The following is a 27,986-nucleotide window of genomic DNA, read 5'->3' on the forward strand; positions in this document are numbered from 1 at the left end:
GAGATTCAGCCAAAATCACATTGTATTCTTTATTTAAGTGTGCAAAAGCTTCCTTAAATAAAAAGTGTTTGTCTTAATAATGAAAGTTTGGAGGTAGAACAACAGTTCAATTACTTTTCCCCCCCCCCTCCAGGTTTTATTATAAAAGCATTTTTACTTAGAAAAACCTTCCTTTTTTTTAGAAAAGGTTAAAAACATGATATGTACTTTAGGCCTTACTGCATCAAATCTGAAAAGACCAGGAAGAGATACCTTGATTAAAAACCCCAACTGGTGAGAAAGACAGTCAGTCAGTCAACAACTTTTATTGACTGAACAATGGTATGAGTTTGGCCCTGAAGCACTCGCCCAGCTTGTCCTGCAGGTCTTGAAGAGGTAGAGCCAGAAGAATGCAGCACAGTTCGAGGATATTTAGCAGCAATGGCTTGTGATATTGTTTGCTGAAAAGTAATCAGATACATCAAAACAATTAATGGCACAAAAAATTTACATTAAAATAGCTCTAGGTGAGCTGCAGTTTAAAAAGAAAGACCTGCAATCCAGCAAACTGAAATACAATTATCAATAAGGAAAAAATAAATGGTTATTTGACAGAAGGAGTAAGTCTTTTTCCTTTCTTATCTGTAATACACTTTAAGAATACAAAGTGCTACACTTCCAGTTAACTAAGTAGCTTGAGCTTTTATCACCTCAATCTTATTTCAAGGTTGGTTTGTTTTATTTTTTTACCATACTGTTCACAATTTTCCCTGTAGCGCTAACAACTTTTCTTTTGAAGTATTTGCTATGAGTCAGTCTCTGAAAGACCTTTGAAAAGAAAAGGTTTGCAATTTTATCAAGAATTAATTTTCTGCCCATAAAACTAGCCACCTTAGTGTAATAAACAGTAGTCATTCTGCTTTTAATCAAGGTAAATTCTCTTCCCTCTCAAATTAACTCAAGACAAATACTTGACTTAGATTTTTATTTGCAAAATGGGTATACAGAATATATCTCTAGGGCTGTCACATTCATTACATTTTCAGAAGTCAGTTTTTGTTACAGTAGTTCAGGTGCTTTCCTTGTCACACTAGTGACAAAATCCGAATCCAGAAATTGCTCTTAATGAAATAATTGCCACATTGAATCTCTAAACTCCTAAGAACATACAATTTAAATATTAATTTCTGCTTAGGAGCCCAATTCTTGAAAGCTATGAGCAAGCCATACAACTGTGAGTCATGGCAGGAAATGGGAGCCTTTTCTGCTTTTGGTACTGCCACACTGGTGAGGGGACTGGGTGTGCTTGTGAGGTCGGGAGGAGACAGAGCCCGGACAGGTGACCCAAAGTGACCAAAAGGAGATTCCAGACCATGTGGCACCAAGCTCAGTGTATGAAGTGGGGGAAAGAAGCAGGAAAAGTGGGGGGGATATTTGTAGTGATGTAATTTTTCTTCCCAAGTGACCATTTTGCATTATGGGGCCTGACTCTCCTGGAGATGGCTGAACACCTGCCTGCTCATGGGAAGCACTGGGTTAATTCCTTGGTTTGTTTTGTTTGTGTGCACTGCCTTTGCTTTCCCTACCTTTTTCTCAACCCATGAGTTCTACAGCTTTTACCCTTCTGATTCTTTTCCCAAACTCTCTAGTGGGGGTGTGGGTGAGGGGCTGTGTGGAGCTGCTGCCTGGGGTTAAACCATGACATCTCACCAGTTCCTTCTACACAAAGGCAGTAAGTACTGTTTGCTGTTTTCAAGAGGCCTCAAATCTGAGCTTTGTCTGATACCTCTTCACAAGATAACTTTTCTCCAAACTATTACCAGACATGTAGTAATAAAAATACTTCAAGAAGTGTAATTTGATTTACCTGAGTGACTGGATGATGTTTCTCAACAATGACTGAACTCATCGGTGGAGCAACTCCCATCACTGTTAAACTCCCAGAAGCTCTGGATTTTTGTCCCATATCAGCTCGGCCTGTGATTCGAGCAGTGATTGTTCTTCCTGCCTTCTGTTGTGCAGATGTTATTACTTTTGCTGTGGGCTATAAATAAATTAAGTATTAATTGGTAAAAAAATCTAAACATTATTTGCAATGCTCTAGTGTTTCTGCTCAGTTTTATCTGCCACATGCCCAAATGGAACATTTAATGTTGCAGGTAATGCAGTTACATTACACAGGACTGAATTTGCTCCACCTGGCTGCAACCAGGATTACTCCATTTTTTTCTCTTGTGAGATAGCATTTCAGGCAAATTACTTCTGTCCTGAGGGAAGTAAGACTAATTTGACAAAAATGAAGCAGCATGGATCGTTTAGCTTTGCTTGCTGATTGCATGCTTGAGTGACAGCTGAAGGTACTTCTGTCACTGTGGAAATCCTTTCTAGCAGTGACGTAGCAGATAATAAAAAGCTCTCATGCACACAATAATGCAACTTTCTCTGACAGCTGATAGCAAACTACGTCAAATATGGAAAAAAAAGTAGGGCAGTTTAGCACAAAGCACAGAAAAGGGAATAAGGGAGAAATTTCAAAGAGCAGGATAACAAGACAGAGCACCTTCTATAACTAAAGGTTATCAAGTCAAACGCCAATTGTTCCTGTTGCACTATACCAAAGTGTACAGGCACTTCTACTCTTCATTTTGACACACTGCCCTATCTACAGAAAGAATTTAAAACTGCTCCTAGCATAAACCAGTTTATGTAACATAAATGAGCATTTGCAAGCTAGCATCTTCATACTGGTATGTGAATTCTGTCAGTATCCTCAACTACATACCTGTATTGCTCTGAAAAATGCACAAATAACAATACCCAAACTAATATTTGTTATGGTTATGCCTTAAAAGAAGAAAAAAAGATAACTTTAGCATGTTACCAGTTTTTGAGTTGATGTCACAGCTGATCCTGATGTCGTGCTAGCAATGATTATTGGAGAATCAGAATCTAGTCTAGTCTCAGATGTGCTTGCATGAGCCAGGTGGCTAGAAAACTGAAATGAAACCAGAGTTTACACAGAATGAGTATTACTTCTGCTTTCTAGAAGATACAATTTTACTCCTTAGATAGTTAGTTTTTTGATTATCCCAATTAGCCTTTTAATTTTAATGTCTTTGCAGATACTATCTCTTTAGTGCTACTGTTTATTGCTAATTTAGAATCACTTTTCTAAAAACTGTAGAAATGGTGTGAATAACATTTGTCACTATTAGAATGAGAAGTCAGGAGAGAGGCAAGCACATCATCTCTGTCCTAACCTACTCTCTAGCATGATACTGTTCTACAATGGCAAAGTTTTCAGGATGACTCCAGGACATGTCCAAAACAACCAGGCTATTAGAGGATGATCTGGCCAAGTTGATATGACAGTACAATAAGTTGAGTTCCCTCAATGTCTGTATGTGTTACGCCCCTAAAAAAGAAGTCTGAAGTCAAACCAGCACTTCATCTTTCCAGAGTATATTAAATTCAGTTTTTTTAAAAAATCCTCTTAACAGCTTTTTTCCAGAGAGAACCTGAGAGAGAAAATTATGCTTATTATAGCGACCTTATCTTAATTAGTTTAATGCATTTTCACTAAAATAAAAAAAAGAGCTTAATGAAAGTACAGCAAGCCACAGCAGCCATGCCCCAGTCACTTCATTTTCACAGTGCAGTCTGAACATTCCTGCACATTTCCTTTTAGATCTGGACTCTCTTCAAAAAAGCCCCAGTCAAGTAATTTCTTTTTGGAAATACAATTCTGTTCCAGCCACATGCTTACCATATTTTCCATGTGAAGAGAAGCTGTTGGTGGAGGTGGTGGTGAAGGTTGACTATATTGTGAAGGAGGTGGCCTTCCTGCACCAGTGGTAGCATTATCACTTCTCCTGCTTCCTGCATCTATTATTAGAAACACAACGTAATGGGATAAGTACATGATCTAGCTAACCCTAAGGGGTGGGGATATGGGGGAAGGTAAGTTACAACAAAAATTTTAGTATTTCTTTGGTATTTCTGTATAATCTAATTAAAAAAAGCAGGCTGTTCTTTATAGAGGTAGGTAGGTAGACAGATGTAAACAAACATTCCTGCATTTTACACTCTTTTAAGATGTTTGTAAATGTTTTTCAAGGGGCCTGTTTCTCTGTTATGTCTCAATACCCCCATGGCACATGTCACCTACTTGTAATGCAAAGAACTGAGGTTCTTCCTACTGCTTGCCAAAACTTAAACCAGTGTGCAAGAAGTGCTCTAAAAGACAAAATCCAGTTTAGATAGGAAAACACAAAGTTCATACTGGACTTCTGTGAGGGCACAAGATTCTTAAAGGAGCTTACTGGCAGTAAAATAAGATGTTACACATTAGCAGCAGCATCTCATCCCCACATATAATTGCTGGACAGTGGCCTCATCCTGGCTGTAGGGCTGGGACAATCTACAGGCACCCTATAGCTCTCATCTCCCCTCACCAAGGTAGGCTGGCAAGCATAAACTTGAACAAAATCCATCTAGGATACTTCTATCCCACTGTGTGACATAAATGGCATCACTAGGGATGCCAGATCTGCTGATGTAAGCCCAGTCTCTTTTCTAAACACTTCCAGTCTTTTCCTTTTAGAATACAGACTTTCTTAAAGGAAGGAGAGAGAGGTTTTCTTATTTAGTCTCCTGTTTCTGAAGAAGCTGATGCTAGCAGGAGTTCCAGGACAAAAGAAATTTGCTCATTCCAGGAACTAGAGTGACACCGTGTGGTAATTGTGTTTGGGTTTTTTCATTAGCTGAAATAAGCAGGAAAAATAGAAAGAAAGTGCTTCAAATCTGTGCAATACTTGTAGACATCAAGAGTAAAAGCATGCCAGAATATGCATTTTGTACATGTTTACGGGTGTATACACACATTAAGCTTAAGCACAGACTAGACCAATGCAGTAATAGACCAGTCAGATATGATTCATGTTACTGAAGAAAAACAGTGCTAGGATTTTCATAAGCAAAAGTTATGAATTTCTGCGGCTTCAGTGTTCCTTTGAATATATAAATAGGTCAAAATAATCTTAATATACTATTAATTAAAAAAAAAAGTCAGCAAATGAGGCAGATAACTTAAACTCCATCAACACTGACACTAAATATTATGAAGCCATTAAGGTTGTGATACATACACACTATTAATAAATAATTATAATGAGATATATGTATTTTACCATTAGATTGTGTGTCTATTAAATATATATTAAAATAACCTAATAATAAATTTGTAAAGGGGTGAAATTCTGCTTTTTATATCCAATTACAGTAGGTGGCACTGCAGTGTTCATATAAATTTATAATTGCTGACAGATTCTGGCACATATAAGTTTTGATGTCCACAGATTAAAAGACTAGAAACAAATCACAATCATCTTCTCTGATGCTTGCAGTCCTCCAGTGTCCTGATAACTGTTCTACCTGATTGAGAATGAAGATCAGTGGTTGTTCAAACATATTAAATAATTATGTAATTAACTTCATTAAAACCACCATCTGGCTGTAAGAAAAATATAGTATGCCTGGGGCAGGTGGTATCAGAGGTGGTGGAACCTGATGACCTGCTTGAGACCAAGGACTCTCACAGAGTCTGTAAGATGTTATGCAGCCTGATAAAAAAAGCGTAATAGTGGGCACACAATAAAATGAGCTACAGGTACTCTAACATCCAGCACAGCAAAATCTTTAGATGTGCTGGTGTAGAGTATCAGTTCCAGCTTCTTAGTAAAAATCAAGCAAAATCTTTGGTCCATGAAACTCAAGGGTTGGTCACAACTATTCTAGAGCTCGGTTTTCTTAATTTCCTTCCTACTTACTCTTATTTTCATAGGTATACAAAAACAATGCTTTCACACCAATTACCCTTCATTATCAGGGAGACCTGTTGTCTGTTGAATGTTTTTGAAAACAATAAACAAACAAATAAAAGATAATGCTTCAAGACAGAATAATTCTTTATTAGTAACATGGTGATAAGGTACTTGGGAAATGCCCTGTAATTTTATTCCCAAACTCAAGATCTTCAAGAAATCATTCCTTAGAAGGTTAAGAAATCTTAACCTCTACAAATACTGATCCTAAATTTTCACTAGCACACAGATACTACACTTAGCTAATTTCATATTAATTTCTTAAGCACACATACCACTATTAAGCACAAATAAGTTTTACACATTAAGCACTTATGTTTTACAGGCTTAGACAGCTGCTCAGGTAAGTATCCTCTTACATCTCCAGGTTTTGATTTCCTTTTCCTATCTACCTTCTTTGGTGAAGAATTCCTCTAAAGTAGTTCAGAAACTTCTGTGCAAGATTGTTTAATTTAGTAATGGAAGTTACTTGTCTAAGGCTATTAACAACTTCTTTCAGTTCAATTGGCTGTCGAGCCACATGTATAGCTGTGGCACTCCTGCGCCTATTTTCTCTTTAACGTAGGTTGCTGCACCAGCATGATTATGTTCCCACTGCTACGGATTGCCTCACTCCGAGGGAGTGATTTCATTACATCTGTAAGCATGTGCAGCTCTTCCCTGTGTAGCTGCACAGGTTTTAAGGGTATGCTGCTGATAAAAATAGACTGGTGCTTCCTGTTCTGGCATGGAGCTACTACTAAATACAGAACTTGAGAGATCTGCTTGCCCTTTTTACATTCAAAGGCAAGATTAGAGAGCTGTCTGGGAAAAACTGATTCATTGCACACTGAGATTCCAGAGCATAAAGAAATTTTCAGGAAATCATCTTCACTGCTCCATAACCTCGTATTTTAAGAAATTTGCCACCTCTGACATTCTGCCTTCAGCTGCATATTATCCCTCTCCCAGCAGTGTGGGATGAAGAGAACATGTTCCTCCTTTCAGCTACAGCAGTATGAAGTCCAGAATCGGAGTATTTCTCAACATACTCAGCAGGACTACTGCTTTATTCTAAAGCAATAAGAGTTTAATAAACTCTGTATGGCAAAAAATTCTCAAATTAAAAAAAAAAAAGGAGAGAAAAAACAAACAAACAAAAAATCCCAAAGAAATCCAACAAAAATAACACACACACTACCAGATTAAACTTGCTATTCATACTAACCAGGCTCTGGCCTACTGTCCTTGCCTTGGAACATGCTCATTGCTTCCAGATTCAAAGCACATACACCACGCATAAAAGCTTTCTTCATGGTCTCTTCATACTGATCTCTTTCACTATGCAGTCGCAGAATCTCAGCTTTTGTCTGTTCCAAAGCAGCAGTTAACTATGAAACAGAATGAGGAAACAGGTCTCTCTTATTTCTTAATACAATCTACAAACATATTCATCTAACTTTCAAAATCATTTACTATATTTAAAAATATAGAATTTTTCACTTGAAAATCTCTGCTTCACCAGAGATGAACAGCTCATAGTAGTTTCTTGGTAGTACAGCACAATATTAATAATAGAGTGTATCAAGGACAAGACTATTGAAAAGGACTGTCAGACTCTACCTATGCAGAAATATATTTTGCAAGCTTTTGTCTTTTAGAAGTTGGCATCTGGCACAACCCAGATCTCTCCAGAAACATGGGCTCATTCAATAGAAGAGCAAGCATTCTCAGACAATTATTTAAGTATAAGGGTAAATTTTCATCACCAGTTCTTCTCTAGATACTGTAAAAAACTAAAAATGCTGAGAAGAGAACAGAGCAAGTTGTTACTTACAGTTTTTGCTCTCCTAAGAAACATTTGGTAAGCCTGTTTTTAAAATTCTGGGTTTAACTTCTTGCTGAAATACAAATCTCTCAAAAGTTGTATTTTAAAACTGATTATTTAGCATGCACCAATCCACAGCTGACAATTTCACCTTTAGCTCTGAAAATTGTTTAACAAGCTTAATCAGCAAGCTAAAGAAAAATCAAACTTAATTTCAACCTTTAACAGAGTAGCTATTACAGAAAAAAACATTGTACTCATTATGATCATTCAAAGTAATAATGGTCTTCTCTTTCCATTGTCTTCTTCATTAAGATCTCAAAATGCATAGCCCATACTAACAGGATGTTGTTAGAAAACAAATGGCATTCCCATTGGTAGGCAAACATAAATGTGCCTTGTTTCAGGAAAGCCCAATTTATGTCATCTGTGCATGTAGATTGGCAACGTTTTATATCAGATGCAGGGAAAAAAGTTATGTCTGGAAACATAACAGTGCTCTTAGATCCATTCACATCTTCTCATATACTTGGGAGCCCTGTTCTGCTGAAAAATACTCATGTTTGTTAGGTTTGCTGAGAAAGAGATACTTGGAGGGATGGGGATTGGGAGTCAAGGAGCAAAAGAGGGAAAAAAAATTGATTTTACCTCTGCAATTTTGGCTTCATAATCATTGGTGAGCTGAACACAGACATCTTCTGCCCTTAACTGACAGGCTTTTGCTACTTTGTCTTTCCATCTTTCTTCACTAAGAGAGCGCCATGCTGCCCACACCTTTTTCATCAAAGCTGTACGGAAATGTGCATCTGCCATTCTAACTGCATATTCCTTAGGAAGTAAATACAACCACATCATATGGAAGTTCAGGCTTGATAAAAAATCCGGTACTCCACTGTGGATGATTGTTTTACAGTTTATTACACAGACCACAGCAGAAACCTCTTAACTGAGTTACAGGTCCTGCAGTGAAGAGTTACACAAGCAGCAGCAGCAGCAGCTCAGTGCTGCCTCTGCACATGTGCCATGGCACATTACCATCCCCACCACGAGAAACCAAGTTTGTGAACTCCTAGGCTATACGCAACAGTGGACTTACTCTTAGTTTAATGATACTCAAACAACAACCTCACACACAATGTAAAGAGATGTGTAAAGCCATTTGCTGGATATGTGGCACATTTGGATTCACTGCAGGAATCATAAAAAACTTGCAGTCAAAAAGATTGCAGATAGTGTAAAACACTTACCTTTTGAATAAATTTAGACTTCAGGATTGTTTAAAAAACTACCTTAAAACAACCCTACTATTCAACTCTGTATCAAAATCGTCAGTAGACACTGCTTTCTTCCCATTCCAGAGAGTATTCTGACAGCAACGCTCTTCTTAGAGCTGATCTTTTCCAACTGTTTGACACCGTCAAACACATCAAAATAGAAACACCATAATTTCTTCAAACTCTAACAGGAACTGCAGCAGCTCTGACTCTTGAGTTCAGAGGTTTCATTTTCATTGCATTTTGATTTTGTGCACATACCTCTTGTTTGGCTTTAACATGCTGAATCCGCCAGAGTGTAAACTTTCTCATCAACTCTACTCTGTCCGTTTGCTTTTCTAATGCTTGGGTTAAGTTAGTAATTACCTGCAAAAATATTTATTAACACTATTAAAATAGCTGTGATCACTGTAAGATCAAATAGAATGTACTTTGTCAGTTATTTTTCACTTAAAGCACTTGCTTTTAACAGATGTTTTCTACTGAAACTTCCCCTTACTCTAATCAAGTAAGACACAATAATCAGAGTTCAAACCAGAAGTAAAATTCCTGTGACTTCAACACTCAGATTGAGACACTTCCATTGTGTAGCTTTAGGAGAAGTTCCTGAATTGTTATTTCCTCCTACATTTGCTGGTTTCTGAGCTACTTTCTCATAATTAAACGTTACTGTAGCACAACATCAGAAGAATCTCTTATTTCAAAGAGAATTTTGATAAATCAGAAACATGTTATAAGTTTGTTTTACTTGTCTGAACAGAATAAACAAGCTAAGTTGTTGCTTATTAAAAATCTTATTAAGAATTGTTACTCTCTTCAGAAGTTCTCATTAAAGATACTCTATAGGCTTATAGCAATTAAAACATTTGAGAGGTAAGATGTAGTACTGGATAGAGACTGCAACTGGGGACTTTTACCAGCAATCGCTAAATTTAATGAGTACACATAAACAGCTGAAGTTAACCAATTAATAATTAAGCCAGGTATTATACAAATTTGGTACTCCAAATCTGAATATTACTTCGTATTTCTGCCTAAATTCTTAAGCTAGATTCTGCCATCAGCCACATATGAGCAACTCCAAATGTCAGTAGTGATCTATTGTGGGACTTTGGGGAAAAATGTAAAGTCATTTTAACTACTGCATAAATATTGTCGAGAACAACATTTTATAATAATACATGGCAGCATATGTTAACATTATATTGTATTTGTTAGAAGTAATAATCATTGAACATACATCAGTGAAATGAATGATATTTGAAATTAAAATAGAAAGCAAACTGATATATTAATTACTTTTGTTGAAAAAGTGTCATAAAAATCAATTTTCAATGCTGTATACATGCTGCTAGCCACTAGAAGTCTTAACCTAAGTCTATTTTTGTTAATAAGCACATTTTTGTAAATTAAAAGCATTTGAGATTTACAATTTGAAATAAGAATCTCTAATACTTGTAATATTTGTGAGGCTGATGGATCTTGGTTTATGTCCACATCAGGATACAGCAGTTTCTGTAATTATGGAGTGACATATGAACGCATGGAAGCACAGCCACCTTCCATTCAGGTGTCAGCAACAGTAATTTTCTATTAAAATTATTTATTTATTTACTTATTATTATTTCTTGTTAGGAACAGAACTATAAAATTGGCTGAAAAAATAATTTCTTTGAAAGCGGAAAACAAAATAGAGCTTTCAAGGTATCATTGAGAATTATAGCACATTAAGTATAACTGACATACAATGATATCCAACACAATTAGATGTTTGAAAGGTATAGACTGAAATAACCATGCACATAGGTACTACTTTACATTGTACAAGACTAATTCTGTTACTGTAACGTTACAACATTTATTGTTGCTTGGTCTGTAAGATTAGCCTGTTTTCCAAATGGACACACAACACCATCTTACTCATATTTTAACTCCTGCAATGTATGTTTTTTGAAAATGTAAGTAGGAATTAGAAACCCAAACTCCACTAAGTGTTCTCAGTACTAGGTTAAATGTTCAGGGTAGCAGTAAGAAGACTCAATGTTATGTTATGTGATTGCAAAACTGCCAATATCCACATTTTATATCCACATTCACAGTTCCAGTTAATTTTGAAGTTGTTTACACTGTTGACAGCAGGAAAGTGTAAACCAGGGACTCTCAAATGTCCATTCTTAAGTACATATACAAATGTAGTATTCCCAAAAATAAAATAGAGGCTCTTCAACATTTACAAGACTGCTGCCCATTTAAAATTGAGGAAATCAGATCCAATAATTGAAAAGTTAGAGGCTTTTAAAGTGTGAGAGCTAATAGGCTCATCTAAGCCTGTGTGATCTTTATGAAATAAATAAGAAACAAGAGTAGACTCTAGATTTAAGAAGCAAACAATGCAAAGTATGCATATATAATGTGTTTTCACTGTTAGTACAGACAACCCTGTCAGCAACAGTAATTATTTTTCTACTATATAGTCTGAATATATTATTTCCTTCTTTGTTACTTGCTTCAAAAAAGACATTGTTCAAAGAGATGGACCAAAAAATATAGTGTGGATATTTTTAAACAGAGAGGAACTGTTAAAATATGAAATTGAGTTACTACCTCATCTTTCCTCCTAACAGAGATTTCGTAAGTATGAAGTAACTCCTTCAAGTTTTCCATCTCATTCTGCAGTTGTTTCAAATGTGCGGCATGTTTCTCTTTCTCTTGTCTCATTTGAAGCTTGTGATGTTGAATCAAATCAAGTTTCCAGTTTTTCAGTTCAGTCAGAATATTTGTCTGAAAAGTTAAAATGATGACAGTAATGCAATGAGTTTAAATTATTCCCTCCTCTCTATTATTTTAATCTTAAAACATTTAGCAAAATTAAGGAGACATATTTACAGTGATACCTTAATTAAACAGGCTGTAAAGAGATGACACAATGAACCAGACACAATGAACTATTGAATCATGATATTAGAACATCCCTAATGGAGACAGTTATTCCAAAGTTTTTGAAACAAGATATTCTATGCTACATATCCTTATGTGCAATATGCAAAAACAACAAAATGCACCATTCTCCCAGCAAACACACTGCATCTGCATGATATCTGTGGATGCTTTTTATGATGCCATACAATATAAATACCTTAAGACTTCCACTCCAGAGATCAAGAATATTTTCTATTTGAGTGACTTTTTCATCTGGTAAAGTTAATTCAGTCACTATGGTTTTGCTGACTTCTCTTGGACCATGTGTAGATCCTTGAAAAGAAGCTGCTTCTGAAAAAGCAGGTTGTTCCATACCAGCCTGTTTCACTGATGTCAAGACTGAAAACGAAACAAGAGAATAAGGATTGACACTCTGGAAAGGCCAACTGGTCCACATTCTGAACGGAAGTCAGAAGACAGGCTTTGGTAAAAAGGAAATAAAATATTTATGACATCAGAAACCTCCTTTCTCCACATAAGAAAAACCAATCCAATTCTAATACATGCTTCCTGGTCACATATATTTAAACCGACAATCCTATTGTAACATTAATAAATTAAAAAGTACTGCTCCCTTAAGATACTGTATTTAACTTATATTAAGATACTGTATTTTAATATAAGTTAACCAAGCACCAAAAATACAGTCAGAAATAACATCTCTAAGTAAAGGCTTCTTGACAATTAACATCTCAGGTCAACAATCTACTAACTCTTGCCTTTTTCTTCAATGAGCCTGTAAACACCTGAGGTCTGTGGTGTTCCTTTATGAATTCACAAAGTAGCCTGTGGATATATTTCCATGTTAATATGTACCTACATCCATTTTTCTTAAATCCTTCAATTTGTTCATCTAATTAGAGCTCAAGCAATTTGAGAAAGGAAGTATCTACCATGAATTTATATAATGCCTTACACAATAAATCCTTACTTTCAGGAGTTGTGGCTAGGAGCCACTGCAATAAAAGTTAATCCCTACTCAAAAGCTAGTTTGCATGCATTTGAGGCGCGAATAAAGTTAATATTTAAGCAAACTTGGGAAGTAAAATATTGTTTTATAATTAGTTACTCCTTACAAAAAAATTGTTATTTGACTTGACAATTGAATAAAAGAAAATTAGAAAGAAGAGGCATTAGCAGATTTCTGCTAATAAGAACAAACACGACAACTTTAAAAAAATACTCTCTTTTGTAAAAAAGATGAAACCTCCAACATTATAGTCTTCATTTCTGAAAACAAACATTGTCTGATAGGTACTATTTTTTGGTTCAACCTAGAAGAGATAAGCTTATCTGTCACAAAACAGGATCTTCAGTGGACACTAGAAAAGTATGTTTCTAATTTATTTAAGGCAGAGCCTGGTGATTGATACTCTTTTACAGTTATTTTTACTGTTAGGTCTCCTTTGCTAAGGAAATGAGAAGAGCTGTCTAGCTGATACTCCCTGCCACAAAACTGCTGCCCTCATGCTCCAAAACAAAAGGAAATAAGGAAGAACTCCGATGCAGAGGCAATTACAATTACTTTTTGATATTTCTCTCAAGGTAATACACAACCACACATCATGAAATTAACACCAGCTTGAGTGTCATCTAACACACCATTTCTATAGACTAAATGCCCTACCCTATTACAGAGGCAAAAGACCACAAAGAGATTATTCCCCATCACAGAGTATATTAAAATCAGGCTTTAGCTTTTTGTCATTGTTTCCCTTGAAAATGACAGAAGTGTTGCTAAGGTTGTGGCAGAATTTGAATCCTTGTTGCTTGTAAAAATCTCCAAAATATGTGACATGGCAGACAGATAATCCAGATTACTTGAAATGCATCTAATTTCTGTGATGAAGAATCTGGTTGGCATCTGACAATAAAATTATCTGCCACTGTTACCATTGTCAAATGTTAACATTCACAGTTCTCTCCTTCACCACTTTTCCCCATTCCTGCATGCCACTCCTTCCTTCTGCTGTGACATGAAATGCATGACGTTTTGTTTTTATTTTTAAACTTCTACTGCTTGGTTAGATTATGAAGATATCCAACCAATACAGCACAGTTTATAAGATACCTTCCAAAAAAAAAAACCAAAACCAAAAAACAACCCAACAGAACAAAATGGAATTGATCAAAACAGAATATTAAAATAGACTGACATCTGCCAAAGTCTGAGAATCACACTACTACTAGTTCATCACTCTCTTCTCCTTAATTTTCCCTATGAACAGATTATCCTAAAATATTTCTTTCTCTCTTTTAGCATAGGATGTGTTGTATCTTCACTGAATCCACCAAGTGTATCTGTTACATGTTACATCATCTTATGAAATTAATCTTGGCCTTCCAGAATTGCCATAATTTTCCAGTTGTACACGTATTAATTTAATTCTTGCATCTAATGCTCTCCTTCTGTCACCTCTGTTCCTTCCATAGAATTATATGATGTCATTCAGGTGCAGTGCACTAAGGTATCAAGGATATTGGAATCATTTGGATATGCGAAGTATAGAAATGCACTTTATTAAATAATTTCTACACACATTTACTGCAACAAATCTCTAGATGGAGGTAATGAAATTAGCTGTTTATCCAGATGTCTGTTATTACTGTTGGGTTTTTCTGTGTTGCTCTAGTATCTTACTCTTTCTGCCTTGATTAAGTAAATAAGCTCTGACAGACTGTTCTCACACGTGACATGCTATTAGTAGCCCAAGCTGAGCACAGCAATTTGCTAAAATGTTCTAAGAAGTCTAATGGACATATACTGAGGACTGGCAGGCCTGAAGAGAAGGAATTTTTCCAGTCTCTGAGTATGAGTCATCATTGCACATCTCTGCAAGAAATAATTCACTGCTTCAGTCTTAGTAATTTTCAAATTTAATCAACTAAACTGGTAACAAGAACAGGAAATTAAGTTTTATGTTTCAAAGTTTAAAAATATTAGGACATTGAACTGAATTGAACAGTACAGTATTTTTATTCCAATTACTTTTCTAATTTGACTGAAAGCAGCTAGGGAAAATACTATGTATAGCTAAATTTTCTGCAACAAATAGAGATTACCAATAATCAGACTTCTACCATCATGGTAGCATCCAGACCAAATACTTCATAACCAAAACTTAATTTCAGAAGTCATCGCATAGCATTGGAAACTCTATTGGCTCCAATACCATCACATGGAGGAGGGGAAAATAAATTATAAACTTGAGAAGCTCTGCAGAAGAGCAAACTTTCAGATTTTAACTCCATGCTCAGCACATTCATTCATTTTGGTTTACAGTTATAGAACACTAACCTAATAATTTATGATTTTGTTATTTTAATAAAGTAGCAGCATTAGAGCCAAATGTCAAAATGTCTGATTTTTACTATGAACAAGCAAGCAGTGCCAAAAGAATGGAGTTCAACAAAAAAAGTAACTGTCCTTCAGAAACAACCTGATAAACAATCCCACCTGATCAGCATTAGAGGTATGGTATTAAGCTTGAATTTAAGCATTAGAGTATTAAATTTGAATTTAACAATTTTCTCACTGTTCATTCAAAATCTTGTTATTACCATAATTGAAAAAACTAAGTATTCTGTGGCCATTAGCACTGTGGTCAACACTACTTCAATACGTAATCACCATCAATCAGTACTAGTGATTATATAGAAGAGTTCAATATTTTGATCAGATCTTTTCCTAAAAGTTGAAATAACCTTTTCAGAACTAAATTGTTTCAAGCTCTGTCTCAAGGAAGCATAACCCATCTCTCTCCCAGACTGAGAAGACATAGTGATATTTTGAACACCAAACACAGATATTAATAAAGGAGCAAAGCAAAGGAAACTTGTTTATAACATGTAATTGACAGAAGCAGGATGAGTCTGTGTAAATATTACTCTTGTCTCTTTTGCTCTCTAGGAAGTTCAGAAGCACCTTCTTTACTGCATTTAATCACTTTTTTCCATTTTGAAAATAATAGAGAAATTGTATTTTGCAGGGTGCTGCCTTCTGAAAAGATAATAAATACCTGAGTGACTCCTTGCCATCAGCAATACAACTCTTTTAATGAGAACTACAATGCAAAATTTTGATCATCATCAAGTATAAGACTATTTCTTTCCCCTGTTCCATGACAATTAACGAGAGCTTGCAAATGACAATTCTAACTTGGTAACACCAGGTGTATTAAAAAGATAATCCTGTTCAAATATTTCAAGAGAAGCAACCAAGGGAATGGGATTCTGTCCTCTCGCTTCTGTGGCCATAAAAACAAAGACCTGATAGGCTAGATGTTTAGCCCCATGGAGTGGGTTGACTGTGGCTGGATGCCAGGCAGCCACCAAAGCTGCTCTCCCACTCACCTCTGCAGCTGGAGAGGGGAGAGAAAATATAATGAAGGGTTCATGGGCTGAGGTTAAGGACTGGGAGAGATAACTCATGAAATACCATCATGGGCTAAGCAGGCTCTAATTAGAGATATTAATTGAATTTTTCACTAAAAAAAATGAGAGCAGGCTAAGAAGTAAAATTTCCTGCATCCCTCCCTCCTTCTCACCTCTACCTCCTCCCCCAGTGGCACACAGAGACAGGGAATGGGGGTTATGATCAGTTCCTCACACGTTATTCCTGCTCACGGAGGAGTCTCCCCTGCTGCAACGTGCGGGGTCCCTCCCATGGGAAGCAGTTCTCCATGAACTTCTCCATCATGAGTCCGTCCCATGGGCAACAGCTCTCTGTGAACTGCTGCAGTGTGGGTCACTCTTCCATGGGGTGCAGTCCTCGGAGGACAGGAAGCTCCACTGTGGGTCCCCCATGGTGCCACAAGTCCTACCAGAAAACCTGCTCCAGTGTGGGCTCCACTCTCCATGGATCTGCATGTCCCTGCTCCAGTGGGGGCTTCCCAAGAGGTCACAGCCCCCTCTCAGACATCCACCTGCTCCAGGTGGGTCTCCTCCATGGGCTGTGGGTGGATCCCTGCACTCCCACTGATCTCCATGGGCTGCCAGGGCACCGCTGTCTCACCATGGTCTGTACCATGGGCTGCAGGAGAATCCCAGCTCCAGTGCCTGGAGCACCGCCTGCCCCTGCTTCTCCACTGATCTTGGTGTGTACAGAGCTGTTCCTCTTGCATGTTCTCACTCCGTTTTCCTGTGGTCACAATTACAACTGTGCAATAACTTTTTTTTTTCTCAAATCTCTTATCACAGAGACCTTACCATAATTTCTGCTTGGCTCAGCCTTGGCCAGCAGTAGGTCCATCTAGAGCTGGCTAAAATTGGCTTTGCTGGACATGGAGGAAGCTTCTGACAGCTTCTTACAGAAGCTTTCCCCTGTAGCACCCCTGCTACCAAAGTTTGGCCATGCAAACCCAATACACTCCCCAAAAAATATTAAAAATAGAATAATCCATCTGAAAGAGTTAAAGAGAGACAGGAGATTGGGTGGCTGGCTACAACTTTCTCTTCAGTCAAATATGATAGACAATAGAGTATACAGTCATGTACCAAATAACCACAAGAGTCTATCGCTTTGATTCTGACATTCTTTCTCATGAGCAGCACTATTACACATCACAAAAATTCCTTTATAAAACAATATTCCACTCAAACTGGGAGACAAAACTCTAAGCAGAGAGAGCACTGAGGACAATACCCAAATTAGAATTTGCTCCATAATATAGTTCCACATAGCTGGGTTTGAAATTTTCTACTGCTCTTTTAAGAACACCAACTCAGGTTGAGAAACAGCTCTAGCAGCTTATATTAATGGCTTTACAAATCAAGAGTTTTATAAGTGCACTTGAATCCTGGAAATACGTGACTTGTGATGTGACAGATCAACAATGGAAGAATGTTCAGAGGAGATAAGCCTTCTGCTCATGGAGCTCTGGGAAGAGTACAGTGAGTGACCATGGTTGTTTCAAAGAAAGCTGAAGTTATCTCAACACAGGAAGGGGCTCTGGGTGGCCTTTGTTTTTCATAAAACGCTGAACCAGTTGAGTGGATCAACTGCTTGTGCAAGTGGCCTTAATTAATTGCGAACTCTATGCATTTCTGTGCAAGCCACACAAGCATGGCTTGAGCCAGCACAGTACAAAAAACTAAGCAACTAGCAAAACTAACTTCAGCTGGCTTTAACCCACACAGACTGTCACAGCAAGAGGGGACAGCTTGTGTCATGATCGTTCATATACAGAGATTGGCAACAGGAGGCAGACCTGCACTGTGATCTGTGTACTGCAGACATTCTGCTTCTGCCATAACTGCTCATGTAAGTCCTGCTCAGATTTCGGCTAACACACAGACCATCCTAAGGCCTGGTGTATCCTGGGACTGGTGCCATGAGGTCAAGGTGAGAGCAGCAGGTAAGCAGGATTTGATGGACAGAAGGGCTAAAGGTCATTACATAGCTGCCATCACCTATCATTTGCTATCTCCTGTAGCCTTAATCCTTCCATACAGATTGTCTAGCAGTTGCTTCAGAATCTAAAAACTTAAGAGATAGTATTGAATAAATTTCCGAGTTGGAAGATATAAATATGTCCCTTGCTCCTCTAGATAGTAGACATAAAGCCATCCACAAAGATTATAAAAGAGAAGACAGAAAGATAGCTAAATATTTTTATAATCAAACAGAATGATAAAGAATAGAAGTTAGTTTAAAATAATTTTTTTCTGATTATGCCTAACTTCCTAGAAAAGAAATAATGCAGGTGTGATTGTTTACTATTTCTTCTGAAGCAAAATTAACAGCAAAGCAAAATTCTCAATCAAAGCAAAATTCTCAGTCTAAATGGTAGTGACAGAAGCAAAAAAACCCAGTCAAAAATATCCATGTAAATAATGCATCGCAAGACATTAAGTTTAGAGTCCTAAATACCAAGCAATAAAATAAAACTAGAATAACAGGATTGAACTGAAAGAGCAAGAATGACATTCATGTAGTGTCATGATCAGCCAATACACAAACCCCTTTTAAGGTAACCCTTCTTTCCAAATAATCCTTGTTTCAATATGCATCTCTTCATCATAGCAGTACAAGCTTGAGCAAAACCAGCTGTTACCCATCAAATTTCAACGAAGTATACTGTAAGAAAGGATATCCCTTTTTCTGTTATGACATCAAAAATCTTTAAACATATGCATCACAAAACATGAAGAAGTGTCAGCACATCAACGCTGTCATCTGAAAGTGATGCCAAAGAGAGAACCCTTCAGGGAATATGCCTTCCTAAATTTCTTGTGCAAAATGCAAATGTACGACAAATGTGGTACACATATTTTTCAAACTGAAGCTATTAAAAAATGTAAGTCACAAAAGTTGTATCATTGCTCTTGTAAGCCCAACACATAGCCTTGGTTGTAGCCTTGGTCGTAGTACCTGGAGTCTTATGGTGATCGGCATCATCTGTTACCCTTGAAACTCTGTCAGGCAGTCTCTGTTCTGATGCAGGCTCTGGTAACTTTGAGACACACTGTTCAAACTTCGGAGTCACTACAGTATAACGAAACAGCTCTTCATATTCATCCTGTTGCAAAGTGGTGACAAAGAATTACAAAACTACAATTACATTTTTAAAAAATAGGCATATGTAAGAAGAAGTGCAAATTATTTTCTATGATTTTGAGAGGCTTCTTTTTATTATTATGGTGAAAACTAAGTGGATTTCCCTTAAAGTTGCAACAGTGAGCAGTTTTCCTACAATGACTATAATAATTTAACTTTCTCCTGTTTAATGTTCACATGCCTTCTGACTACAACTATATGCACTGCAATTGTTGCACAGAAAGACTCTGCCAGATGCCAGCATTGAATACTGTAATAGGCATCTAAAACAAGAACTGGAAAAAAACTCCAGCCCCAGATCATATAAATTATTAATTGACCACTATTATTCATAATTGCTACTACTAGTGCTCTGAAGAAAAATATGTGTTTTTATAGCTATGACAAAGATTCTACTGAACACAGTCACACTTCACACTCTGTAACATTACAGTTTCTTTGATGGAAGTTGCCAATCATCAAAAGAGATTTGATTATACACAGTTTTGTTTAAAGCAGATATAATTATTCTCACCTTATATTATTTATTTTTGAAATTATACAGGCATATGGAATATGTATATATAAGTTAGAAAGACGCTTTCATGTTCAGAAGCTATAAACCCATCTAACTGGTATGTGGCATTATGCTATGCACCAAAGTAAGCCAGTTAATATTTTTTAAAAACCTCCTAATGAAACAGATTCAGGATGAAGGTATTTAGTATTCATTGCGAGTCTGTAAACAATCTATATTATTACTGCAATCTAGTAATTAATTAAACAAGTTCCAGTACCAGTTACATACTAAAACCAAATCAAATCTACTAATTAAAGATTTGTAAAACAAGGTTCATTGGAAAACACTAAACCAGGTCACTAGCAGTTATTTTTTCTTCACTTAGTATTATCACATTAGTTCTGATCACATCAGTTCTGTTCAGTATCCTAATGAAACCTCAGAAACCAAATGTGAACTCAAAAATTAATTTCCTCCTTAACCTGGGGAAAGAGTGAAAACTAGCAATGAAAGGTACCAATTACATGCAGTATATTTTTGCACCTAACAACAGAAAAGGATGATACTTCAAAACTCTCCGTGTAACTTCTATATTTTTGTGTGTTTCAACTAATTTGAGAATTTAAGAAGCTAGGCTTGGTACATTTTATCTGAATTCTAGTTTCCATATAAATGTCCATTTCCCATCTTCTAATCATGTTCATAGTAAAAAACTAAATAAATGTATACAAAGCTATAGAATTACAAATATGTGATGTATCTTTTGGATAAGTTAGTGTGTCACATTCCATGTAAAAGGTATAGTTAGCTGCAAATCAACAAGTTATCAATTTTTCCACAGCCCTATCTTTCTAAATTTATATAGTTCAGATGATATAAGACATCAAAAGAAGAAAACAGGTATCTTCAGATATGTTACTCAATCAGGAACTACGTGGGACCATACAAAACTCCCTGCAACAAAATCTCAGCTGAGTAAAAGCCAGTATTAGCCTTAACTAATACAAATTAAATGATTCTGCAGAACATGTTAGATCACACCTCTGTCTTCTTCTAAGAGATCATTTAAACAAAGAGCAACTTAAAACTAATTCCTCCCCACAAACAAGTTAGTTCTCAGACAGAGTTGATCCAACTGCTTCCATGATTATCTTAGTCAATTCAAAGGACCTAGTAGGTTAGATGTCAGATCCAAGTGGGTGTCCCACAATGAGTCACCAAATTTATTCATTACCACACAATCTGTCCTACTATAGACATGCCGAGAATTCAAAATACATGTATCAAGTCATGGCAGGAAATTTCTTTCAATTTCTAACTCCTTTATTAAAACTCAAAGAATCCACTCTCTACAGGAATACGCACGCTTATGCGCCAACAGTAAGTGTCAACAGACAGCATCCAGTGACAAATCTGGAAATAAATGTTTATAAATTGCAATATTACAACTCTGTTGAAATGAAATTGAAAGGCAAATACTAAAGAAAGCATAGTATCCCAATTGTAATCAGAAATGTAGACACATGAAAAAAATAATCCTGGAGACAGCCGTGAGAATGTGTATGGAAACACTGAGTGATTTAAGTGTATCACCTCAGTCTTCAATATTCCATAACAAATATGTTGCAACTGGAATGCAATGCTGACCAGTACATTTAAAATAAAACAAAAAAAAAATAAAAAAATAGCAACATGTCTTTGGTTTACTATCTTGGTTCTGCTTTAAACAAAACTTCCAAGCTGTTTTGTCAACAGCTAACAATTCTGTTCATGTATAAAACTAGAGGAATATAGTTCTATGACCTGAAGGTCAGTGGAGTTTTGACTGTTTAGTGCCTTGGTTTTGTAGAAAAAAAACGTAGTGATGCAACGAACAAATGGCACAAAAAAAATCAGATATTTTTTGATAATTTTTTTCTAATTTAAAAGTAAAAATCTACAGATACTGCAAAGAATTGTAGTCAAGGTTACTATACAATATGGCAAGAACAGATTGAATGGATAAAGATTTGTAATATTATATTACAATTATATACAATACTATATATACAATTATAAGTAATGGAAATTCTCTAAGAACCAGTGGATCTCTTTGTAAGGAAAAAGTAATAATCCGGTCTCTATTTAAAAGCAACACATTATCAAAAAGGCCCAACTGAACAAAATACCTTCCAAAATTATTTAAACACAATAGAGTGCTTCCCTGTCAACATTCCTATTGATCACCTGTCACCTCAGAGTTCTTTTTCAACAGCAAAAAACTTCTGCCAGGGTAGCCTGGGGCTTGTCTAGTTTGGAGAAAAGGAGGCTGAGGGGCCTCCCTGCTCCATACAGCTTCCTGAGCAGGGAAAGTGAGAAGTGTCCATCTCTTCTCCCTGGGATCCAGTGATGGAATGAGTGGGAATGGTTCAAAATTGAGTCAGGGAGATTGTGTCAGATTTGACACTACAAAGCATTTCTTTACCAAGAGGGCAAACACTGGAATGGGCTTCCCTAGGAAGAGTGTTTGATGCCATGAGCCTGTCACTGTTTAAGAGACATTTGCACAATGCCCTCTAGTAAGATGCTTTAACTTTTGGTCAGCCACAAAATGGTCAGGCAGTTTGGCCAATGATTGATGTAGGTCACTTCCAACTGGGACTGTTCTTCTCTAGACACATTCTCATTCACAAACCAGTTGCTCATTAGTATATTTTTTTCATTCTCTACAAGGTAGTCTTAGAGCCTCCTTGATAATCAACCTGGTCATAACAGAAAATTCTGGTCCTTCAAAATTTGCAGCATGATGCTTTTATCTTGTTCTCTGACTATTAAAAGCATTGGAAACACAGATACATTACTACTCCTAAAAAAAGATCATGAAAACTTATCCGTGAGATACAAGCACAAATAGAGAAGTATATGAGCTGCAGAAATTAATTGCCTCTAAAATGTCGTTTAAAAGTTACAAGTCAATCCAAATGGTAAAAAAAAGAAAAAAGAAAACTCCTTAATTAAATAGTTTTGCAGCTGTATATGCCCATTTCACCAGGTCACAAATGTGGAGATGCATTTCTACCAGGCAACGAGCAAAACATATTATTGTCAAAACTATCTTAATTTGGACTGTATCCTCCCGTAGGAAAAAAACCATACAGTATACTACTCAAACCAGAATAATCAATTATTAAATTATGAACATCTACTGGTTTTAAAAGAATGGTACAAAGACTTTATCCAGGATCACTGCATCCTCTTGAGAGAATGATGAGCACAGAAAAGGAAATCTCCCAGTATTATAGTTACAGCACGTCCTGATGTATTTGACACAGAAAGTAGAAAAAAACCAAAACAAAAAGCAATAATTTCCTTTCTGTGATTAACTTAGCCATATTACTACTCCAAAGGAAATAAATCCATTTTAAAAAATTCCAGTTTTTACTACATCATGGGGAAAGCCTAAAATATAGTTACTTTTCATGTCTGAAAAATAATGGGTTTCTATCTTACTGTATCTTACTGTGTCAAATTCTGGCTTCTTGATAAGACTTAGCACAAAGAACAACACTAGAAAAAAAAAGGTAAGAAAACTACTATTTTACTTGCAACTGATCAAACTCTAAAGTTCAGATAATTTTTACAAAAATTCCTTGTGAAATGCACAAAAGGGGACTCTAACTGAATGTACTTTAGCATCAGTTTTTTTGTGGTCTTTGTTTATTTTCACTAACATTTTTATTATTTTCCTGTATATATAAAACAGAAGCACATTTAGTTAGATTTCCTCATAGTTATCCATTGCCAAATAAAATGCCATGTCAGTAAATCAAATGATATTGCCTTTGTCCTACCTGAGGATCTGAAGAAACAGGACTGTCCTGAACAAAGTCATTTGGCAAAACTGGACTTGTGCTTTTCTCCTCATCAGATGACATTCTGCACAAAGTCTATAAAACAGTAGAAGCTGAACTTCATTTTTCAGTTTCAATATGTAAACATATATTCATGATATATATAAACATATATTCTAAACACTGATTCTTCCTGCATCACAAAAGCTCTCTCTGCCATGGATAACTTTATACCTTTCAGAATGGCAAGCTCATTTCTGTGCCAATGATTAAAAATGTTAAAAAACAGTAAAACGACAATTTCAAATGCTGAGATTACCCATGCCTCAAGATTCAAAAGGCATGATTACCGTCTTCCTACTTCCTTATGGGCCCTCCTACTTCCTGCTCGACCCTCATATACCAACCACATTTTTTAAATACAAAAAATGGAGTCTAATGAAGGTTTATTTTGTACTTTTTATTCCTGTATATCTGTGTGTATGATGACAGAAGAAATACCACCCTCCTCAGCTCCGACTTTTTTGTTGCCTCCTGGTCTGATAATTTTCTTCTTTTCTCTCTCACATGAATTATTCCTTATAAATCCCTTGGTTTTAGCTTCTCTACATAATGAAATAGCTCCATACTAGCACTCTACCTTCTTTTAGCCAATAAATTCTTTCAATACCAAAAGATACTTCTGTAATCCTAAAAAGTCAACTTCATATGCTTTCCTACATAGTTTCTCAAACTGTGGATCCTGGCTACTCTAAAAGCCCTGGATCTGTTCAAAGATGTGTGTGCATTAGCAAAGATCACAAAGCACCAACTATCTAGCACATACAGGAACTGTTGTGTATTTGCAGCTGGAAGTTAGAAATATTGTCATACCTTCCCTTTTCAGTACACTTCGAAAGAATGACTGATTTTTCTGAGAAACAGGATGGCACATGGAGTCCCATGTGAATGCAGACAAGTCCAAGGAAGTAGAAAAGAAAGGTTTTTATTGAAAAGTTTGTTCAATAACTTAAGACCACTGTCCTGACTTCTGTTTTCAGTTCTGTAAGATCATGCCCCTGACATACAATCTAGTGGATCTAGTTCTCTACTTATCACTGAAACTGCTCTTTGGTCTTCTAAAACTCGAAAGTTTCCTTAATCACAAGTGATAAACTAAAGTGATCTCAGTCAGTTCTCATACAACTTCCCCCTAAGACCCTTCATCTTCACTGCCCTCCTTTGGATGCTTTCAAATAGCAGAATGTCTCTCTTATACTGTGGCACCCAGAACTGCACACAGCACTTGAAGTGAGGCCCTCCCTTGCCCGGCTGATGCTGTGCCTGATGCCCCCAGGACACAGGTGGCCCTCCTGGTTGCCAGAACACTGCTGACTTGTGTTCAACTTGCCATCCACCAGGACCCACCAGACCACTTCACTGGGGCTGCTCTCCAGCCTCTCATTTTCCAGCTTGTTCATACATCCAGCCCTGTCCCAGGTGGCTTTTCTGCCTTTGAGGAAATCAAATGCCCTACCCAATTCAGAATTGTCAACAAACTTAGCATGCCTTCTTCCTCCACCCAAGTCAATTAAGCAGATGTTGAAAAGCATCAGGCCTAAGATGGAGCCCTGTGGAACCCCCTAGGGACAGGTCCCCAGTCTGATGTCACCCCAGTCACTGTAAACCTCTGTGCCCAACCTGTGAGGCAGTTGCTCACCCATCACATGATGCATTTATCCAGCTGTGTGCCAGATATTTTGTCCAGAAGGATACTGTGAGACAGTACCAAAAGCTCTACTGAAATCCAAAAAGATCACATCAACTGGTTTCCTTTGATCAAGGAGGAGGGTCACCTTGTCATTAAAGGGTATTAAGTTTCTCAGGCAGGACCTTCTTCTCATGAACTCATGCTGGCTGTGACCAACAATGGTGTCAATGTTGCAATGAAGCAAAGAACTCATTTCTGCCTTGTCTAGTCCTGTTCGTAAGGTGACCATCCTCATCATGTAACAGGCTCATGTTATTTCTGGACTGCTTTTCATTACTGACATATTTTTAAAAACTACTTTTTCTGTCCTCCACAGTACTGGCCAGCTTCAAGTCTAACAGAGCTCTGGCTATATGAACTTCCTGTCTACTGTGGAGAGGTATTTCTCTGTATTTCTCTGTATTTCTTTGACTTTGCTTCAACTGGGCATATGCTTTCCTTTTTTGCCTTAGCTTCAGAAGAAGATCTCTGCGCAGCCAAGCCGGCCTAAGAATAACTTATCAGCTTTGATCTCAGTGAACAAGCACTAAGTACCACAAAATACCGGATAAGTTTCTAAAAGAGAAATCAAGGGATATTAAGACACCACCTCTGGGTCAACAGGCTAATTTGCTAAGCTGCAAATCATTATATGGTGTAAGACAAGTGAGTAGAACATCTTCAAGCTTACCAAGTTCTTCTAAACTTACCCAAGCATCTGTCAAAATATATGTCTGACTTCATTAAAGAAAGATTCCTGCTAACAGCAGTTTCTTCCAAACCATAAGCATACAACGGCAATAGTAACACTGCTACTTTTAAGAAACAGGATGCAACTATAAAGACCTTGATCTGACTCACCAACCTCGTTCCCCTCTTTAATTTTGAATGAATTAAGCTAAGCTCAGGTTTTTGTGGGTTTGGCTTTGTTTTTAACTAAGCATGATGCTTTTCCAAATAATTTAGTGCTTCATTCAGATCAGAGTACCCAACACCTAGGAAAGAGAATCATGTAGGGGGTAAGGTCGGAACAGACCACAGTCGGTCATCTAGTCCAACTTCCTGCTTAAGCAAGGTCATCCTAGAGAACATGGTACAGGATTGCATCCCGGTGATTCTTGAATATCTCCAATGAGGGAGATTCCACAATCTCTCTGAGTACTCTGTTCCAGTGCATGGCCACCTGCACAATACAGAAGTTCCCCCTCATGTTCACGCAGAACTTCCTGTGTATCAGTTTCTCGGAATTACCTCTTGTCCTATTGCTTGGCACCACTAGGAAGAGCCCAGCTCCATTACCTTGGCACCCTCCCTCCCTTTAGATAATTATAGACATTGATGAGGTCTCCTCTCTCTTCTTGAGGCTGAACAGGCCCAGCTCCCCCTGCCTTTCCTCTTAGGAGAGATACTCTAGTCCCCTCATCATCTTTGTAGCCTCTGCTACCCATTCTAGGAGTTCCATGTCTTGTCCTGAGGAACCCAGAACTGGACACAGCTGGCAGCCTCACCAGGGATGAGTACAGGGGCAGGATCACCTTCCATGACCTGCTGGCAATGCTCTTCCTAATGCCCCCCAAGGTCCCATTGTCCTTCTTGGCCACCAGGACACACTGCTGGCTCATGGACAGCTTGTTGTCCACCAGGACCCCCAGGTCCTTCTCTGCACAGCTGCAGCCCAGCAGGTCAGCCCCAGGTACCTAGGGTTGTTCCTCCCCAGGTGCAGGACCCTGTATTTGCCTTCGCTGAATATCAGATGGTTCTTCTCTGCCCATCTCTCCACCCTGCTGAGGTCCTTCTGAAGGGCTGCACAGCACTCTGGGGTGTTGGCCATTCCTCCCAGCTCTGTGTTCCCAATTTGCTGAGCAAATTGCCCCCTCATCCAAGTCATGGATGAACAAGTTCTGGGCCCATTATTGAACCCTGGTGGACACTGTCAGTGATAGAACTACACTGCCTGCCAGCAGAGACAGGACATATTCGTTCCGTTTAGCTGTACCCCCTTGCAAAGCAGCGCTGCTCACGCTTTTCACTCTCCCAGCAGCAGCTCCGCAGCTGCCCCCGACGCCGTCAGCGCCGACACCGTTGAGACCGCGGCTGTCATGGCAGCCGGGGACAACAAAGACAGTCCGCTGAGTGTCCCACAGAAACCAGGGAGGCAAAGGGGTCAGGCAGCTGGGAATACGATCGATTATGAGCGTGAAATTCCCCTTTTCTTTTCTTATACTGAGCTTTTGAGGCGACCAGCCCAACTAGCGGACAGGGATTACCTACTGGCACGCTCAAGAAACTCAGGGTGGGGTGGCGGGCGGCAACGCGGTCCCCGGACAGGAGCAGGGGTGCTGTGGGAAGGACGGCGCGGCCCCCGGCCACCCCCCCCGCTCACCTGCGGGCCCCGGCGGCGCCGGCCGCCGGCACCGACGGTTTCAAACTGCCGGAGCGGAAGAGGAAC

At 37.8% G+C, this 27,986-nt stretch overlaps 1 protein-coding gene across 2 annotated transcripts; it reads right to left on the bottom strand.

Annotated features, from left to right (window-relative positions):
- Positions 1–40: 40 nt before the first annotated feature.
- On the bottom strand, positions 41–27,984 carry POC5 (POC5 centriolar protein). 2 transcript variants are annotated; one of them, XM_058827477.1, is made up of 12 exons: positions 27,921–27,984; positions 23,809–23,904; positions 19,294–19,441; positions 12,079–12,260; positions 11,547–11,723; positions 9,204–9,308; positions 8,317–8,496; positions 7,069–7,231; positions 3,746–3,864; positions 2,861–2,974; positions 1,847–2,023; positions 46–440 (listed from the first exon to the last, which is right to left on the bottom strand). In XM_058827477.1, the coding sequence occupies exons 2-12, from the start codon at positions 23,890–23,892 to the stop codon at positions 291–293; spliced, it is 1,599 nt and encodes a 532-aa protein (XP_058683460.1). In that variant the 5' UTR covers positions 23,893–23,904; positions 27,921–27,984; the 3' UTR covers positions 46–290. The 2 variants fall into 2 exon arrangements, with proteins under 2 accessions (XP_058683461.1, XP_058683460.1); XM_058827478.1 differs by lacking the exon at positions 8,317–8,496 and having other exon boundaries at positions 41–440.
- Positions 27,985–27,986: the final 2 nt, after the last annotated feature.

The sequence above is a fragment of the Poecile atricapillus genome, chromosome Z, assembly GCF_030490865.1.
Source record: "Poecile atricapillus isolate bPoeAtr1 chromosome Z, bPoeAtr1.hap1, whole genome shotgun sequence".
In the NCBI taxonomy this organism is placed as follows: domain Eukaryota; kingdom Metazoa; phylum Chordata; class Aves; order Passeriformes; family Paridae; genus Poecile; species Poecile atricapillus.

Excerpts from the sequence above, each read along its gene's own strand:
- POC5 (XM_058827477.1), bottom strand. The coding sequence starts at position 23,892 with ATGTCATCTGATGAGGAGAAAAGCACAAGTCCAGTTTTGCCAAATGAC. Across the intron at positions 12,261-19,293 it reads CGATCACCATAAGACTCCAG|TCTTGACATCAGTGAAACAG; the intron begins GTACTACGACCA and ends TTTCGTTTTCAG. Across the intron at positions 8,497-9,203 it reads ATGTTAAAGCCAAACAAGAG|GAATATGCAGTTAGAATGGC; the intron begins GTATGTGCACAA and ends TTACTTCCTAAG.